Raw genomic sequence first — 19,781 nt, 5'->3', positions numbered from 1 at the left:
GAGTACTTCTCAATCTGGGATACACTTGTATAAGCTTGTCAAGGGAGACACTGTTTTTATCTTTTTCTTCTACCACTCTGCCTTTCTGCATTGCCTCTTTAAGCTCCTTGATTCTTCGTTCAACCACGGCAGAGAGGATGGATTCAGCTTTTTACATCTGACTGGAGCTACGGAGTCTAAAATGTTTGTACACAAGCTGTTAAAAACTCTGACAAGCTCCTCTATGGTGAGGCCGTGTTGTTTCCTGCCGTGTTTGAGGCAGTAAAAGCTTGACAGAAGCGAGGAACAGAGTGAATTTAGGGGGTGGGAGCAAGTCAGTGTGGGGAGGGGGGGGGTTTGGGGTCAGGAGGGAGGAGTGGAACCTGGAAGAGCACTGTGTTGTGATCAGACAAAGCAAAATCAACCAAGTTCACATCATCCACACAGAAACCATAGGAGAGCATAAGGTCAAGTGTGTGTCCTTTGTAATTGCTGGGCTGCTTCACATATTGGGTCAAACTAAAATAATTGAAGTTTAATAAAATCAGAAGTAAATGAAGAGGAAGAGGAGCAACAAACATGGATATTATAATGAGACATAATGACTGATAAGAGCTCTGAGAAGTCCTGAACAAAACCAGAGATAAGTTTAGGGGGTAGATTTAAACACATAAAATGGGCGGTTTATTCTTTAAAATAAAACTAAGACTCTCAAAGGTGGAGAAGCAGCCAAGCGAGACTGGGGAACAGCTAAAATCACTTCTACATATTACTGCAAAGCTGCCCCCTTGGCCTTGGTTTATGGAAAAACAAATATTCTCGGGGAGATTACTCAATGAGAGGGATGTATTCATCTGGATTAGTCCAAGACTGTGATTGAGCTGATTCAACAGCAGGGATAGAAGAAGTGATTTTAACTGTGATCAGACTGTTTCTGTGTGGACTGAGAGTGGATTTTGGTAATGCACACAGGAGTGAGTGAATTAGTAGGGAAACAGAAACCAAACTAGCACCGGCATGACCTGCACTCTGGGCTATGAAATACAGAGCCAGGATGCTGGGCAGGGGCTTACTGGGAAACCATCAGTTAAGACAAAAAGCGATGAAGATAATAAAATTGGAAGTCAGTTTTCCTTTTACTTTCTAGTTAGGATGCAAATCATCATGTTTAAAAAGTCCCACTTGGTCCAGAGCAATTTAAAGTTGCTGATAAAATCAAGTCCAGTAGCAGTTGTAAAATGTTGCATCCACAGGTTCAGATAGAGAGGACACACCTCCTCCCAAGCTTTCAACTGTGGAGGATAGAATGGAAGCCCATTTCCAAAACGTTCTCAAAATAATGAGTTAGTATCAATATTTTGACTTACTATCTCAATATTTTGACTTACTATCTCATTATTTTTGACTTACTATCTCAATATTTTGACTTACTATCTCAATATTTTGACTTACTATCTCAATATTTTTGACTTACTATCTTAATATTTTGACTTACTATCTCAATATTTTTGACTTAGTATCTCAATATTTTGACTTACTATCTCAATATTTTTGACTTACCAACTAAATATTTTGACTTACTATCTCAATATTCTTTACTTAGTATCTCATTATTTTTGACTTACTATCTCAATATTTTTGACTTAGTATCTCAATATTTTGACTTACTTTCTTACTATTTTGACTTACTATCTCAATATTTTTTACTTACTATCTCAATATTTTGACTTACTTTCTCAATATTTTGACTTACTATCTCAATATTTTGACTTACCAACTCAATATTTTGACTTACTTTCTTACTATTTTGACTTACTATCTCAATATTTTTTACTTACTATCTCAATATTTTGACTTACTTTCTCAATATTTTGACTTACTATCTCAATATTTTGACTTACCAACTCAATATTTTGACTTACTTTCTTACTATTTTGACTTAGTATCTCAATATTTTTTACTTAGTATCTCATTATTTTTGACTTACTATCTCAATATTTTGACTTAGTATCTCAATATTTTTGACTTAGTATCTCAATATTTTGACTTACTTTCTCAATATTTTGACTTACTATCTCAATATTTTGACTTACTATCTCAATATTTTGACTTACCAACTCAATATTTTGACTTACTTTCTTACTATTTTGACTTACTATCTATCTCAATATTTTGACTTACTATCTCAATATTTTGACTTACTATCTCAATATTTTTGACTTACTAACTCAATATTTTGACTTACTATCTCAATATTTTGACTTACTATCTCAATATTTTGACTTACTATCTCAATATTTTGACTTACTATCTCAATATTTTTGACTTACTATCTTAATATTTTGACTTACTATCTCAATATTTTTGACTTAGTATCTCAATATTTTGACTTACTATCTCAATATTTTTGACTTACCAACTAAATATTTTGACTTACTATCTCAATATTCTTTACTTAGTATCTCATTATTTTTGACTTACTATCTCAATATTTTTGACTTAGTATCTCAATATTTTGACTTACTTTCTTACTATTTTGACTTACTATCTCAATATTTTTTACTTACTATCTCAATATTTTGACTTACTTTCTCAATATTTTGACTTACTATCTCAATATTTTGACTTACCAACTCAATATTTTGACTTACTTTCTTACTATTTTGACTTACTATCTCAATATTTTTTACTTACTATCTCAATATTTTGACTTACTTTCTCAATATTTTGACTTACTATCTCAATATTTTGACTTACCAACTCAATATTTTGACTTACTTTCTTACTATTTTGACTTAGTATCTCAATATTTTTTACTTAGTATCTCATTATTTTTGACTTACTATCTCAATATTTTGACTTAGTATCTCAATATTTTTGACTTAGTATCTCAATATTTTGACTTACTTTCTCAATATTTTGACTTACTATCTCAATATTTTGACTTACTATCTCAATATTTTGACTTACCAACTCAATATTTTGACTTACTTTCTTACTATTTTGACTTACTATCTATCTCAATATTTTGACTTACTATCTCAATATTTTGACTTACTATCTCAATATTTTTGACTTACTAACTCAATATTTTGACTTACTATCTCAATATTTTGACTTACTATCTCAATATTTTGACTTACTATCTCAATATTTTTGACTTACTAACTCAATATTTTGACTTACTTTCTCAATATTTTGACTTACCAACTCAATATTTTGACTTACTTTCTTACTATTTTGACTTAGTATCTCAATATTTTTACTTAGTATCTCATTATTTTTGACTTACTATCTCAATATTTTGACTTACCAACTCAATATTTTTGACTTACTAACTCAATATTTTGACTTACTATCTCAATATTTTGACTTACCAACTCAATATTTTTGACTTACTATCTCAATATTTTGACTTACCAACTCAATATTTTTGACTTACTATCTCAATATTTTGACTTACTATCTCAATATTTTGACTTACCAACTCAATATTTTTGACTTACTATCTCAATATTTTGACTTACCAACTCAATATTTTTGACTTACTATCTCAATATTTTGACTTACTTTCTTACTATTTTGACTTAGTATCTCAATATTTTTTACTTAGTATCTCATTATTTTTGACTTACTATCTCAATATTTTGACTTACTAACTCAATATTTTGACTTACTATCTCAATATTTTGACTTACTATCTCAATATTTTGACTTACCAACTCAATATTTTGACTTACTTTCTTACTATTTTGACTTACTATCTATCTCAATATTTTGACTTACTATCTCAATATTTTGACTTACTAACTCAATATTTTGACTTACTATCTCAATATTTTGACTTACCAACTCAATATTTTGACTTACTTTCTTACTATTTTGACTTACTATCTATCTCAATATTTTGACTTACTATCTCAATATTTTGACTTACTATCTCAATATTTTTGACTTACTAACTCAATATTTTGACTTACTATCTCAATATTTTGACTTACTATCTCAATATTTTGACTTACTATCTCAATATTTTTGACTTACTAACTCAATATTTTGACTTACTTTCTCAATATTTTGACTTACCAACTCAATATTTTGACTTACTTTCTTACTATTTTGACTTAATATCTCAATATTTTTTACTTAGTATCTCATTATTTTTGACTTACTATCTCAATATTTTGACTTACCAACTCAATATTTTTGACTTACTAACTCAATATTTTGACTTACTATCTCAATATTTTGACTTACCAACTCAATATTTTTGACTTACTATCTCAATATTTTGACTTACCAACTCAATATTTTTGACTTACTATCTCAATATTTTGACTTACTATCTCAATATTTTGACTTACCAACTCAATATTTTTGACTTACTATCTCAATATTTTGACTTACCAACTCAATATTTTTGACTTACTATCTCAATATTTTGACTTACTTTCTTACTATTTTGACTTAGTATCTCAATATTTTTTACTTAGTATCTCATTATTTTTGACTTACTATCTCAATATTTTGACTTACTAACTCAATATTTTGACTTACTATCTCAATATTTTGACTTACTATCTCAATATTTTGACTTACCAACTCAATATTTTGACTTACTTTCTTACTATTTTGACTTACTATCTATCTCAATATTTTGACTTACTATCTCAATATTTTGACTTACTAACTCAATATTTTGACTTACTATCTCAATATTTTGACTTACTATCTCAATATTTTGACTTACCAACTCAATATTTTGACTTACTTTCTTACTATTTTGACTTACTATCTATCTCAATATTTTGACTTACTATCTCAATATTTTGACTTACTAACTCAATATTTTGACTTACTATCTCAATATTTTGACTTACTAACTCAATATTTTGACTTACTATCTCAATATTTTGACTTACTATCTCAATATTTTTGACTTACTATCTCAATATTTTGACTTACCAACTCAATATTTTGACTTACTTTCTTACTATTTTGACTTACTATCTATCTCAATATTTTGACTTACTAACTCAATATTTTGACTTACTATCTCAATATTTTGACTTACTAACTCAATATTTTGACTTACTATCTCAATATTTTGACTTACTATCTCAATATTTTGACTTACTATCTCAATATTTTGACTTACTAACTCAATATTTTGACTTACTAACTCAATATTTTGACTTACTATCTCAATATTTTGACTTACTATCTCAATATTTTGACTTACTAACTCAATATTTTGACTTACTATCTCAATATTTTGACTTACTATCTCAATATTTTGACTTACCAACTCAATATTTTGACTTACTTTCTTACTATTTTGACTTACTATCTCAATATTTTTTACTTAGTATCTCATTATTTTTGACTTACTATCTCAATATTTTGACTTAGTATCTCAATATTTTTTACTTACTATCTCATTATTTTTGACTTAGTATCTCAATATTTTGACTTACCAGCTCAATATTTTTGACTTACCAACTAAATATTTTGACTTACCAGCTCAATATTCTTTACTTAGTATCTCATTATTTTTTACTTACTATCTCATTATTTTTGACTTAGTATCTCAATATTTTGACTTACCAACTCAATATTTTTGACTTAGTATCTCAATATTTTGACTTACTTTCTCAATATTTTGACTTACTATCTCAATATTTTTGACTTACCAACTAAATATTTTGACTTACCAGCTCAATATTCTTTACTTAGTATCTCATTATTTTTGACTTACTATCTCAATATTTTGACTTACTTTCTTACTATTTTGACTTACTATCTCAATATTTTGACTTACCAACTCAATATTTTTGACTTACCAACTCAATATTTTGACTTACTATCTCAATATTTTGACTTACCAACTCAATATTTTGACTTACTATCTCAATATTTTGACTTACCAACTCAATATTTTGACTTACTTTCTTACTATTTTGACTTAGTATCTCAATATTTTTTACTTAGTATCTCATTATTTTTGACTTACTATCTCAATATTTTGACTTAGTATCTCAATATTTTTGACTTAGTATCTCAATATTTTTTACTTACTATCTCATTATTTTTGACTTAGTATCTCAATATTTTGACTTAATATGTATCTCATTATTTTGACTTACTTTCTCAATATTTTTGACTTAGTATCTCAATATTTTGACTTAATATGTATCTCATTATTTTGACTTACTTTCTCAATATTTTTGACTTACTATCTCAATATTTTTGACTTACCAACTCAATATTTTGACTTACTATCTCAATATTTTGACTTACTATCTCAATATTTTGACTTACCAACTCAATATTTTGACTTACTTTCTTACTATTTTGACTTAGTATCTCAATATTTTTTACTTAGTATCTCATTATTTTTGACTTACTATCTCAATATTTTGACTTAGTATCTCAATATTTTTGACTTAGTATCTCAATATTTTTTACTTAGTATCTCATTATTTTTTACTTACTATCTCATTATTTTTGACTTAGTATCTCAATATTTTGACTTAATATGTATCTCATTATTTTGACTTACTTTCTCAATATTTTTGACTTACTATCTCAATATTTTTGACTTAATATGTATCTCATTATTTTGACTTAGTATCTCAATATTTTTGACTTACTATCTCAATATTTTGACTTACAGGATTTTCTTTTTTTTCATCACAGTGGTGGAAATGGGCTTCCATCTAGGTGGTCTCCATAGTGCAGCTTGAAAGATTACCTGGCCATGACGTCATTAGTGTCGACATGCACTATCACAGTGTGAATGGAGGAATACGTTCTGTAAAGTCAGCTGTCTTGCCTCCTGAAAGACATTGAACAATCGCTTTAAAAACCTGATGACAGAGGCGCCAGCAGCTAAAATGTCAGGTCTCTCCGTCTCAGGGTTTCCTTTGTAAATTGCATGCTTTGATTGGAGGGTTGGGCCAATCGTTAACGAGCTGTGCAAGTGAGCTGAGTGTTTTCCTGCTCGCGTGCAGGGAGGCACAGTAACACGTGGCTGTGGTGAAGAAGTCACTGGAGCTGATGCCAAGTGGAACTGGTTGTCAGTCTGCAAATGCAAGAGTGACAAACGAGCACGTTTGCAACAGGGTCGACCTGCCGAAGAAGACGGGCCTGGTTGTTTCACAATTATTCTCTCCTGGGATAGTTTGTGCTCAGTTAAAAGTCAGGTTAAGATTGGTTAATAAATAGACTTCCAGACCAAGCTGGTTTTTAAATGAGCACTGAAAAATAAAACTTAAAAGGGTAATTAAAGCATCACACAGCATGGCATAGTAGGCCTATCGTAGCCTATGTTGGAAAATGTCGAAAGTCATGGTTTAGTATGTCAAAAAATATCATGAAATGAAAAATGTCATAGTATATACGTATAGTATGTCAAAAAAATTCACTGTATAGTTTTATAGAGAAAAAAAACTAAAAAGTCATTGTATAGTATGTCGGAAAAAAGTCATATGTCGAAAAAAGAAAAGAAAATCATAGTATAGTATGTCGAAAAATGTAAAAGTCATAGTATGACAAAAAATAAAACAAGTCATAGTATACTATGTCGAAAAAAGAGTCATAGTATGGGATTTCGAAAAAATTAAAAAAGTTATAGTATAGTACATCAAATAAATAAAAAAAAGTTATAGTATGTTGAAATTATAAAAAAGGCATAGTAGAGTATGTTGAAACAAATTCACAGTATAGTATGTCAAAAAGAAGTCATAGTATAGTACATCGGAAAAAAAAAGGCACAGTATAGTATGTCGAAAAAAAATCATACTATAGTATGTCAAAAAAAAGTAATAGTATAGTATGTCAAAAGACTTTTTAAAAAGTTATAGTATAGTATGTTGAAAAAATGAAAAAAGTCATAGTATAGTATGTCGAAAAAAAGTCATAATATAGGTTGAAAAAATTAAAGTCATAGTATGTCGAAAAAGTCATAGTATTGTTTGTCGAAAAAATGAAAAAAGTCATAGTATGTCGACAAGTCATAGTATAGTATGTCAAAAAATAAAAAAGTCATAGTATAGTATGCTGAAAAAATTAAAAAGTGAATGTATAATATGTCAAAAAATTGTTTAAAGTCATAGTATAGTATGTCAAAAAATTAAAAAGTCATAGTATAGTATGTCGAAAAAAATAAAACAAGTCATAGTATAGTATGTTGAAAAAAAGTAATAGTATAGTATGTCGAAAAGAAGTTATGGTTTGGTATTTCGAAAAAATAAGTCATAGTATAGTAGGAGGTCGAAAAAATAAAAAGTTAATGTATATGTTGAAAAAAGTCCTAGTATAGTATGTCGAAAGTTTAAAAAAAAAGGCACAGTATAGTATGTCGAAAAAACAAGTCATAATATACTTTGTCTAAAAAAAGTCCTAGTATAGTACATCGAAAAAATAGTCATAGTATAGTATGTCGAAAAAAAGTCATAGTATAGTATGTCAAAAAAAGGTTAGATAGTATGTCAAAAAAAGTCATAGTATAGTATGTCAAAAGACTTTTTAAAAAGTTATAGTATAGTATGTCAAAAGACTTTAAAAAGTCATAGTATAGTATGTCGAAAAAATAACAGTCATAGTATAGTATGTTGAAATAATAAAAAAGGCATGGTATAGTATTTCGAAAAAAAATCACAGCATAGTATGCCGAAAAGAAGTCATAATATAGGTCTAAAAAATGAAAAAAGTCATAGTATGTCGAAAAAGTCATAGTATTGTTTGTCGAAAAAATTAAAAAAGTCATAGTATGTCAAAAAAAGTCATAGTATAGTATGTCAAAAGTTTTAAAAAGCCATATTATGCCATAAAAAGTGATTTTTAAAAAAATCATAGTGTAATGTCATAAATATGTCATAGTCTAGTATGTCATAAAAAAGTCAGTGTAGTATGTCATGACGATGTCAACTAGATCATTTTTTTTGTCATGTAAACAGATTTCAAAATTCGTTGTTCTGTGTAATTGAACCCAAATTTAATCCTAACATGACCAACTTTAATCAGACAACCATCTTGATCATGTGACTGCTCGCATGTCTAAAGTATTAAAGGCGTTCCCAAGTTTTATGACTTATTGTCAGATTAAGTACAGTATCATGCTTGAAACTTTTTCAGCGTTTTAATTTGGCATTTATAAATATGAAATAAACATGTTTCAAAGAAAGTTATCAAAACAAGTATAAAATATTAGATGCAGTGACAGCTTGTTCAACAGACGCAGATACAGACATCTTAAAGGATGCAGACAGCCAACCAGTCATTTCTTCCATTTCATCAGCGGTTTCCTGTTTTATGTTAGCATGTTTGTACTGTTGTCTTTCATCCATTTCCATCCTGTCTGACAAAGTTAAAAAAAAAACAATGCAGTAATTTTCTTTATGTACCACAAACAAAGAAATCCATAAAACAAAGTATTTTACTGAAAGCAACCGAACCATGACATTTATATCTACTTGTGAAATGGTCCATTCTGCTGTTTATCAAGAAAGCCTGATTTGTCTCCACTGTTTTAAGAGTGAAATACCAACAAAATGTCCAAGTCACTGCTTTCTTTCCAAGTCAACTATAGTAATCATCTTCTTTTCCAATCCCTCCAGTGGATTTAACTGTCATTCACAGTCCCCCCCCCCCAGTGACGACAAACCTGAGAATACCTCAGAGGGTTTTTTTTCTCCCCGTTCAGTAGTCCTGTATGACTTGGCATTTACTTCCAGAAGAGGATGTTCCAGAAAAGCAGCCAGCAAGGATAGACTAGCAGGGCTATGAGCGGGTAAACCAGAGAGCCGTACAGGAAGTGGTCCAGGATGCCCTGCGAGATGACTGACAGGTAGAGCATCCAACCTTCAAGGAAGCTGACGGGCATTTCTTGCAGCTCTTGGAAGAAAAAGACGGAAAAGAGGAGCGTGCAGGCTGGGCTGAGAATGATCAGGATGAAGGCTGACAGAAACCTGCGGGGAGAAGAGGAGAGTATGGTTTTACTTCCATTTAACGAACATTTAGCAGTACATAGCTACAATGTCCAAAGAGTCTGTGTAGGTGTATTACTTTGGTACGTGGGGTGTGACGAAAGCAGCCACAGGCACCAGGGTGAGAGCCAGGATGAAGCCCAGGGAGAAGTTGATGAGGGCAGTGCAACCCAGCAGCACAGCCAGGTACAGCACAGCTACCAACTTCAGCACTTTCCAGCCCTGCTCCGTCCCCTGACCTGACTGGAGCCTTCAACAAACAGCATGACAAACAGCTTCTGCATCACAAGGCTCTTAAAGTTTTATAAAATGTATGTATGTCATAAAAAAGTCATTGTATAGTATGTCAAAAAATATTTAAAAAATGTCATAGTATAGTATGTCAAAAAAAATATTTTAAACTACATTTTCAAATAGATTTTTAAATTTCATTATTTATTTATGAATTAATTAATGTACTTATAGACTGTTTTAAGGTATTTTTGTAAATCTCTTTTTAATTTGAACTATTTATTTATGGATTAATATTTCATTTGTAAATTCTTTTTAGAATTTGTCTTAATTGCCCATTAAAATGTCAAATAATGAATTACTTTGTAATTTTGTCCATTTATTCATAGATTCATATTTGTAATTTGTAAACACATTTATTAATGCCTATTTTTATTTTACAATTAGTTATTAATCAGTTAAATGCTTTATTACTATTTCCGTAGTATATTGCCGTGCAAAGGCAAAAAAGACCTTAACTTAATTTTCTGTCAGAAATGTCTTTTTGTGATTTTTGGAACAATCAAGACCTGCTCTATCATGTGGACAAATATCCTGTGTCAACTGTGCTGTTTTTAGGAGAAAATAGTGGGTAGTATTTGCCGTAACTTCTAAAGCAATAGGTTATGAAATAGGTGCTAATGATGTGTGAGTAGGTAATGCACCCTTTGTGACCATCAAATACATATTAATTCATTATCATTTACATTATATTATAATTATGCTTCTATTATATTAAGCCTAATTGTGCCATGATCATTATATTTTTATGTAGATGTTATCATTATTATCATTATTATCATATACTGATTTTATATAGTGATCAGCGACTATGTGAGTGATCAAATGGAAGTTGATGCCTTTTGCCTTGACATGAACTCTTATTATTTTGTAGACAATGCAAAGGCGGAGTATCTTAACTTCCGAATAAGGGTCAACGGTCAAGTTTCAGGTCCAGATTTTTTTTTTAGATAAATAACTTAATTTAAAAAAGAACAGTCGGCACATTTCCAATATTCTGCCTACAACAAAAAAAACGTTAAAGTCACAGTATAGTACGTCCTAAAAAATGTCATAAAGAGTCATACCATAGTATGTCACAAGACACAAAAACGTTAATGTATAGTATCTCATAAAAAAGTCAGTGAGTAGTATGTTATAAACTAGAATTACTGCCTCGGGTTGTATGCCTCTGCTAACCTGTCAACTTCATATCCATGTCTGTCCAAAATTTCATCACTTCATATTTTTATCCTATTAGACATTTGTGTTAAATTGACATAATTGGCATATGAATTCTTGAGTTATGGCCAAAAACAGGTTTTGTGAGGTCACAGTGACCTTTGACCACCAAAATCAAATCCGTTCATCCTTGTGTTCAAGTGGATGTTTGTGCCAAATTTGAGAAACATTTTCTGAAGGTGTTCCTGAGATATCACGTTCATGAGAACGGGATGGACATGAGGTCACAGTTACCTTGACCTTTGAGCACCAAAATCTAATCTGTTCATCCTTGAGTCCAAGTGGACGTTTGTGCCAACCTCGTACACAAGAATGGGACGGATGGATGTAACGGACAGACAACCCAAAAGCATAATGCCTCCGGCCACAGCTAACACCAGCATGGAAAATATATAATACAATATAAAATAAAAATATATATGTAAAAAATCTGAATCAGAGTGTTGCGGGTGTAAATAGCTACCTGTGGGTGTTATGTGGCAAAGCCAGGCCTGCTGTGTAAACAGCAATAGCTGTCAGGACCACAGCCTCAGTCTCAGACACTGGGAAGTGTTCCACAGCCATCTCCTGAAAATGGATTGGCAGGGTGTACAGAGCTACTCCAGTCAGATGGCTGATCACCAGAGGAGTCAGCACTGACAGCACTCCTGGGCTAGACTTCTGAGAAGAAGCAGATTTGATTAAAAGTGCTGATTTTAATAGACTCAAGATAAGTAAGTAGTTGAATTTCTTGTCGTAATGTGTGTCTAACCTGCTCGGTGTCAGCAACTCCATCTTCTGTTCTTGGTGGTGGAGTCCCAAGTTGAACCCACAGGTCTAAGGCCTGTATCATAGTCAAGGGCAAATCTGACAATCAAACACATATCAATAACAAGATGTCATCAATAACCCCGGCTGCCATCAGGGTAGGTCTACATGCGTGCTGTGTGTGATTCATTCACTTTTCTTCGTCATATCTTCAGATAAAATCAAAACGGAGTAAAATAATTGTTAAAGGATACACGAAGCAGCAGGATGACGGCGAGGAGGCCAAAGGCTGGCATGTAGTAACCAATGGAGACAAAGTGAGAGAGGGACGGCATGAGGTAGAAGAAGTAGGACTGGTGTAGGCGCTCTAGGAGGTTATTGAGCTTACGATACATTCCTTCCAGAAGCCTAGAGGATATTAATTAGAACAAAAAAAGAAAAGAAACAATGAAACCAGCAATTAAGTGTCAGCTTATGAAGGTGAGATCTGAAAAAAAAAAGACGTTAAACTTAAATACAAACACTTGCTCTGACCTGCCAACGGTGGTGGCGTCAGTCTTGTACTGACGGAAACTGTTGATGCCCTTGATGGTGGCAGCCTCAATGTGGTATCGCAGGAAAAGACCATGATCCCCCCAGGGCCGCCCACTGGCCTGTTTCATCACCATCAGCATCATGGTCTGGACTGCGTGGCTGTAGCCAGACACACTGTCCCAGTCATTCCTCTGCATCTATAGAAACATCCATAGAGAAGATAAAATAAAAACCAAGACAACCTTGAGTTATCTAAACATTCTGCTCACCAAACACACGGCAGAAGATTAAAAGTGTACGGTTTCTACTACATCTCATCACAAGCCTTCACCTTTCCCTGGGTGGTGCAAAGGACTCCAATCTTCTGACAGAAGGCATAGAAGAGGTTGGCTAAATCCAGGTTTGGGAGCTGGCCATTGAGGCCTTCAAGTACCAGGTCCAAACTGGTGATGACATCACTGCTGAGCTCTAGTGACAGAGCTGCCTGGATCGAACCACCGCGGCCTTGAAGTGGAGACCAGTCCATACCTAGATGCACAAACACAAAGGAAAACTGAAGAATACAGTCTTGTATGGGAAGAATTCAATACTTTCAAGGGATATTTGTTGATGTGTTTTGTAACTGTGAGAATGCTGTTGATTACCTGTAGTGTTGGTGTGGTGGTAGCCCTCCAGCCAGGCCTGCATACCAATCAGATCATGCTCATTCACGAGGAAGATGATGTCCTTGGCCCAGTAAACCTGATCTATAGAGGAACACAGCAGTTATTAAAACAAGAAATGCCACTACAATGTCATTCAAATGGTGGAGAGGGCCGTGGGTTCTGTACTCACTCCTGAAGTACTGTGCCAAGCCAAGCAGCAGCCCCACTGCCTGGTTGTTGTTATCGCCTGGGGTGCAGGGAGCACTCAACACCAGGGCTTCAGTCCGCGGAGCTCTCGGGGCTCGAAGGATCCCATATACATTTGTGCCTTTTACCAACTGAGAGGAGGGAGTGAGATGAAGAGGAACCATGGAATATACATCGAAATAATACAGAAACAAGTTAGCCTCTTGTTGAGAGAATGTAAGCAAAAATGTGCGTTTAATACTTCAATCACAAACTTACATATCTCTCTTTGTTTTCATCAGGGAAAGGCAGCGTGCGAGTGAAACTCTGGGTAAACACCTCCAGCCCTCGAGACTGCATGGTCTTCACCAGCCAGTCCACTGGCATCCCACTGCAGAGAAACAAATGGTCAAATTAGACTGGTGGAATACGGACAAACAATATTGGACTTACATAGAGGCTTATGTAAAAAAAGAACACACACCAGGAAACTCTTAAAATCCTATCAAACTGTGAAAAGACTCACATGTTCAAATTAAACTTGCAGTAGGTGGAATGTTTTTAGCATCATTGGGTAAAAATTCCATAATAACCTTTCAGCATATGTGATGGGAGACTTTGGCCAATCACAGGTCATTTCAGAGAGACAGAGAGCGTTCCTATAGCTGAGCTATATATTGAGCTGTTCATTCAACGGAGGCAGCTGTCATCACTCGCGAACTCCGATCCAACGGTCAAACTAGGCAGCGCTGATCAAATATGAATCAATATTTGGTTACTGTAATGCCTATTTCTCGCCTCAAATGTTTTCAGAAACATCTTGTAGTGTACTGCTTAGCTGTAAAATGAGAAAGTTTGCTCTGGCTGGTGGGCGGTACTTGGTATTTCCTCAAATGATCTCAACATGGCTGCCGGGTCACAAACTTATAATAGGCATTACAGTAACAGAATATTGATTCATATTTGATCAGCGCTGCCTAGTTTGACCATTTGATCAGAGTTAGTGAGTGATTGACAGCTGCTCAGAGACGGCAGGCTCCAGCTCGGCTCTGATTGGTTGTTTTCCTCCGGTCTGTGAAATCTTGCAGATGCCATTAGGAGCACCGGAGGACACGGAGGAACATGATTTACTTCAGATTACCTGTCTCATGCACTACTGTCAGGATATAGTGACCGTTTCATAAAAAATAACTTTTTTTAATCATATTTGTTCCAATTCTACCCACTCCAGCTTTAAGTAAAAAATGCACACTAAGAAACTTTTTTAAATAAATAGTGTGACAGCTCAGACTTGTCTGTAGCTACGTTATCATGTCCAAATCAGTGTCATAAACTGACTTTTTCCATTCATGGTGTGTCTTCCTTCTTTGTGTTTCTTACCCTGCTTTCTTCTTATGAGCTGAAAACTCTCTGCCCGTGGCCAGGGCCTTCTCCCCTGCTGGAAAGCGCTCCTCCACCATGGTGGACCCCATGGCATTCTCTGACATGTATGTCCGCAGAGTGAACGGCTCAAATGCCAACCCCATGAACCAGGCCACACCCGCCATGTAGCAGACCACACTAAAGATGGATGGAATTAAAAGACAGAAATCATATACATTATAAGCACTGGTGCAAAATGTTCTTAAAGGTCCTATATTGTAAAAAGTGACATTTTCATGGCTTTTATATTATAAAGGAGGTTTAAGTTCTATATAAATATTGTGAAAGTATCGAAACAATTAATCCACAGGGAAATACACACAGCCCGTATTCGGAAACTGAGCTTTTGAAACAAGCCGTTAGGATTTCTGTCCATTTGTGATGTCACAAATATACAATATTTAGACCATTTCACGGTTTTAAAGATAAACATTCTAATTGCGTCCCAGTTTATTTCCTGTATGTAAATGACATCAGCTGAAAGAAAGTAAAAATGGACCCAAACTGTTGCATAGCAACGCAATTCCGTTGAAATGCACTAAAACGGAGCGTTTCAGACGGAGTGTGAATACATTTATATTCAGGCTGACAGTATGAGGAAAATAAAGGTTTTTTTAACATTACAGCATGTAAACATGTTCTAGTAGAAACACAAAATACAAGTATGAACCTGAAAATGAGCATGATATGGGACCTTTAAAGAACTCACCAGATTGGGGCATTGAGGCGCGTCAGGAGGCTAATCAAAGCCCGTCTCCTGTTTGGGTCAGACAGTAGTCCCATGTTGTTGTCCTGCATACACTGGACCCTGAAAGCAACACATGATGATAGATCAAATATTAATTAGGCAGACAACCGAAAAACTGGATATTATGAGTTCTGTCTGTATCAGACGGTTCAACATTCATATGCAAGTCATTAACGTGATGTGTTTCCTCAGCTTCCCGTTGTCATAGCATCATAGCAGCAGCTGTGGTTAGCGCGCTGCTAGATCGCGTGACAGCTTTACGGCATGGTAACATGTTTTAAAACTGTTTTTGGTGATTATTATTACTGTTACGTGGTTCATCTTTTTCAATATTTCCCCTAATATATATATATATGAAGATGCATACCTCTTTCCAGTGCTCAGCCCGCCGGTCACATCCACCTGCAAGAGGTGGGGCTCGAACCGCTGCTAAGTGTTTGCAACTTCCTTCTTCCTGCGGGGACAATTAATGCGGCGGACTGACTTCCGGTCAAGAAATAGGGAATACAATCAAATACAATAAAAATGAAATAAACATATTCAGTCCCACAGAATAAAAAGATAATCACAGCAAAAAAAAAAGAAAAATTAAACAAAGGAAGAAAATTCGTTATTACAATTTTCAAACTGTCCCAGAGATATAAACAAATTCCTTTATTATTTATTTTTAATATAAGGTTATTATATTGCCCTTCCTCAGCTATTAAAAATTACCTTAAACCATTTGTTTCTGTGTGTATTAAAGGTCAAATTAGCGCGTTTTAAAATAATATAAACTATGTATTTTACATAAATAATTTTAGATTTTCAGTAAGAGCTCAACTCAGCATTTTGTTTCCAAAATTAATTCTAAAATGTATGGATATCTATGTTTTATTACTGTTTACAAACAATGCTGATGTACACAAACATTTAACAGCCTCTAAAAAACATTAATAACTCCATATATTTTGTTGTAGTCATATTTTGTATTTTTTTTTTTTCCCCCCAATGTTGGCTACCATTATGTTTGCATTAAGGCTGAGGATTGTACCTTTACATACTGAAATGCAACCACTCACAAATGAACAAGCAACACACAAATGATGCAGGGTTGAAGTATTTATTGTTGGCTTCACCACGCATATACTGTACAAAAGTATAATTGCCATGAATACACAAAAAAAACAACATTCACTCCAAGATTCTCCCATCATTCCTCTCCATTCAGTCCAATAACACGTTCTAGTCTGCAACCAGAGCCACAGTCTAGATGTTCACCCCTCCTCCCTGCATCACTCTCCAGTGAGCACAGAAACTTCTTGGAGATGTTGTCGCACCACCTCATCCAGCACCTTGCCCACCCCTTTACAAGCTGTCATGGCGGCTTCGATCAGGGTCTCCAAGTGATCCTGATGTAGTCTGGCATCCATCTGCAGCAGAGCGATCTGTCCGCCCCGGGGCAGCAGCGCTAAGGCCAAAGAGCTCACTCCTCCACCCTCCTCTGCATAGCAAAGGTCAGCAAGGGGCGTCTCATCCACAAACCCGACCGTGCAGGCACACACGTAGTCCCGCATGGGGATGCCGGCGTCTATCACTGCCAGAGTGGCAGCATTCACACACACACTGTAGTTCCCTCCATCTGACTGCAGAATCTGTTGGAAAATCACATATTAATTATTAGTATAATTATTATATAAGTATTATTATTGTTGTTTCCAAGATGGGATCCGAACACTATAAGCCCCCTAGTGTTGCACGGTATACCGATACTAGAAAGGTATTGCAATACCCTGCCGTTAAAAGCTGTACGATACCCGATTTTATTAATACCGGTACAGAATGACAGTGTTTTAATACGAGCCGTGAGTTGTGTCGATATGTGGTAGCAGGGCGGTGTGTGTGTGTGCAGCGTTCTGCTTTAGAAGACAGCACTCGGCTTACTTTTCCTGATGTTTTAGGTTTTTGCCGCGGTATCAAGATATTTAGGCAGAGTATCTTATCGAAGTCATAATTTTGGTATCGTGACAACAACCCCTACACATCAAATCCACCTCTCAGTGTTCAACATTAACCTTGACATAGATGTCTATTTGAGAACGTGGGTAGAGCTGGGTCATCACAGCAGCTTCAAACGTCTGCTTGAGGTGGAGGCTCATCTCAGTAGACTTTCGGTCCCCATGCGGTCTTCTCTTCCTCTCCGCTGTGCTGAATGTGGCCATGCTGTACTGGCAGTTGATAACAGCTCGATCATGACGAACTCGGCTGCGTGAACCTCGTATCTAGGGGTGACAAATACATCATCTGTTTAGGCCTTCCCCATTCAACGTATCAATCAAGATTTCATGTGCTGTTCCTGAAGTAGTACTGGTTGTTAATTCAATATTATCATTAATCAGCTGTATGGGAATCGTAGTGTATCATGTTAGACTTTTTAAATATTTTGTAGACCAAATTAATGATTTAAAGCAAACGGTCATTACGAACTGGAACACGCTTCATTGTGTTAAATATCAATTTGAGCATTTTAAATGAGATTTTGCCTACAAATGCCATATTGTGCTATACAATATGGCATATTGTTATTAAAAAAAAAAAAAAATTTATTAATATTGTCCTGGATAGAACTGCTATACATTACTATAGATGTAGCTGGTGGTTATTCTAAGCAGTTAGACTAATAAGACTAATATCTGTTTATTGTTTTTCACAATTTAAGACTATACAACATAACAAAAAAAAAAAAAAAATGAATTATATACAGTGCAGGAAGAGGCAAAAAACCCACTGGGCTTATCTGAAGCCTTCACCTAGAGACAAGATTAATAAAATTAAATAATATGAAGACATAATATAGGCATTTTTGGGCTATGGTAAATTATGATGTTGGAAGTGTTGTTCATGTTCAAAACATACCGGACTCTCCAAAACAACAATAACCTGCTATTACCCTATTATTCCTCTGAATGACATTCCCCTTTGGACACATGCAAATAGCAAACCCCCTTTATAACACATGGACAGTATATTTACCCACTTCTGGCTGATGCACTGGAAAAAAATACATATTTCTTAAGGCACTTTGTATGAGACACACAAGGACATGAGGGAGGCAGAGCTCTTACACCTCATAACAACAATTATTTTGTACATAAATTAAGGAAATTAAGGTAATAAACATTTTACACATTATAAAACATGTACAACTAACATTCAGCACTTCTGCACTGCTTTACCACTATCATGAATGCTTGCTTGTTATTGTTGACTATAACCCACCGACTCCATCCATTGCTACTTACTTCATGTGGTCCGTAAACTACAGCCAGAGCTTTGGTGTTTCCCTGCTCTAGATACGCAGAGCCGTCTGCCTGAGCGAACACACCCATGCGGGCCTGGACCTTCCGCAGCTCGGTGGCTTTTCTTCCATCTAGACGGTATCCCTGGTCAGATAGCAGCTCCAGACCCGCCATGTTTCCGTACAACTTCGAATGAACAGCAAACGTAACGCCCCACGTGTGTGCCGCTCTACTACATTACCCATAACACCCCACTCATTGGAAGGACTACGGCAAAACAGAAGGCTCAAAAAACGCAAAGTTTGGATTATTAGTTACAAATGGGAATACAGTTTTGCAGGCTTGTGAGTAGTATAATAGTATAACAACGTTGGCATCATGCGGTATCTCTGGGTCGTCAGTTAGTGTGGAAAAAACAGATAAAGGGATGAGATTGACAGTAAGTGCCTGTTAACGACTTGTTGTGAAGTAAATGCAGGAGGGAGAATGCAACATTTAGTGGCTGAATGTTGTCAATGTTATCAATTGTACCTTCAATTTGGTCCTCTGGTGTACATTTTCGACCCTCTTGTTTTACTTTTCTAATTCAATTCATCCTTTTTTCATGCTACCTGTTTGTATGTGCAGTTCTCGTTTCTTTTCTGCATTAAATAAAGGGGATGGGGGATATCCTTGTACAATTGGCAACTAAAATTGTTAAAGAAAAATGTATGTATTAACCTACTTTTTGGTAATTGCTATA

The 19,781-nt window shown here is 34.6% G+C and overlaps 2 protein-coding genes across 3 annotated transcripts; both read right to left on the bottom strand.

The window, feature by feature from the left end:
• Nucleotides 1-9,099: 9,099 nt before the first annotated feature.
• Nucleotides 9,100-16,262, bottom strand: gpaa1 (glycosylphosphatidylinositol anchor attachment 1). Of its 2 annotated transcripts, none has more exons than XM_037788414.1 (13): nucleotides 16,129-16,262; nucleotides 15,723-15,821; nucleotides 14,972-15,151; nucleotides 13,871-13,982; nucleotides 13,596-13,743; nucleotides 13,406-13,507; nucleotides 13,093-13,289; nucleotides 12,762-12,958; nucleotides 12,482-12,635; nucleotides 12,232-12,303; nucleotides 11,944-12,140; nucleotides 10,048-10,218; nucleotides 9,100-9,950 (listed from the first exon to the last, which is right to left on the bottom strand). In XM_037788414.1, exons 2-13 carry the CDS (start codon nucleotides 15,809-15,811, stop codon nucleotides 9,707-9,709), a joined length of 1,863 nt encoding a protein of 620 aa, XP_037644342.1. In that variant the 5' UTR covers nucleotides 15,812-15,821; nucleotides 16,129-16,262; the 3' UTR covers nucleotides 9,100-9,706. The 2 variants fall into 2 exon arrangements, with proteins under 2 accessions (XP_037644342.1, XP_037644343.1); XM_037788415.1 differs by having other exon boundaries at nucleotides 11,944-12,137.
• A 585-nt stretch (nucleotides 16,263-16,847) lies between these two features.
• exosc4 (exosome component 4) lies at nucleotides 16,848-19,276 on the bottom strand. The gene is made up of 3 exons (XM_037788767.1): nucleotides 19,043-19,276; nucleotides 17,816-18,022; nucleotides 16,848-17,395 (listed from the first exon to the last, which is right to left on the bottom strand). Exons 1-3 carry the CDS (start codon nucleotides 19,211-19,213, stop codon nucleotides 17,036-17,038), a joined length of 738 nt encoding a protein of 245 aa, XP_037644695.1. The 5' UTR covers nucleotides 19,214-19,276; the 3' UTR covers nucleotides 16,848-17,035.
• Nucleotides 19,277-19,781: the final 505 nt, after the last annotated feature.

The sequence above is a fragment of the Sebastes umbrosus genome, chromosome 12 (assembly GCF_015220745.1).
Source record: "Sebastes umbrosus isolate fSebUmb1 chromosome 12, fSebUmb1.pri, whole genome shotgun sequence".
In the NCBI taxonomy this organism is placed as follows: Eukaryota; Metazoa; Chordata; class Actinopteri; order Perciformes; family Sebastidae; genus Sebastes; species Sebastes umbrosus.
This window is presented reverse-complemented; position numbering and strand designations above follow the sequence as displayed.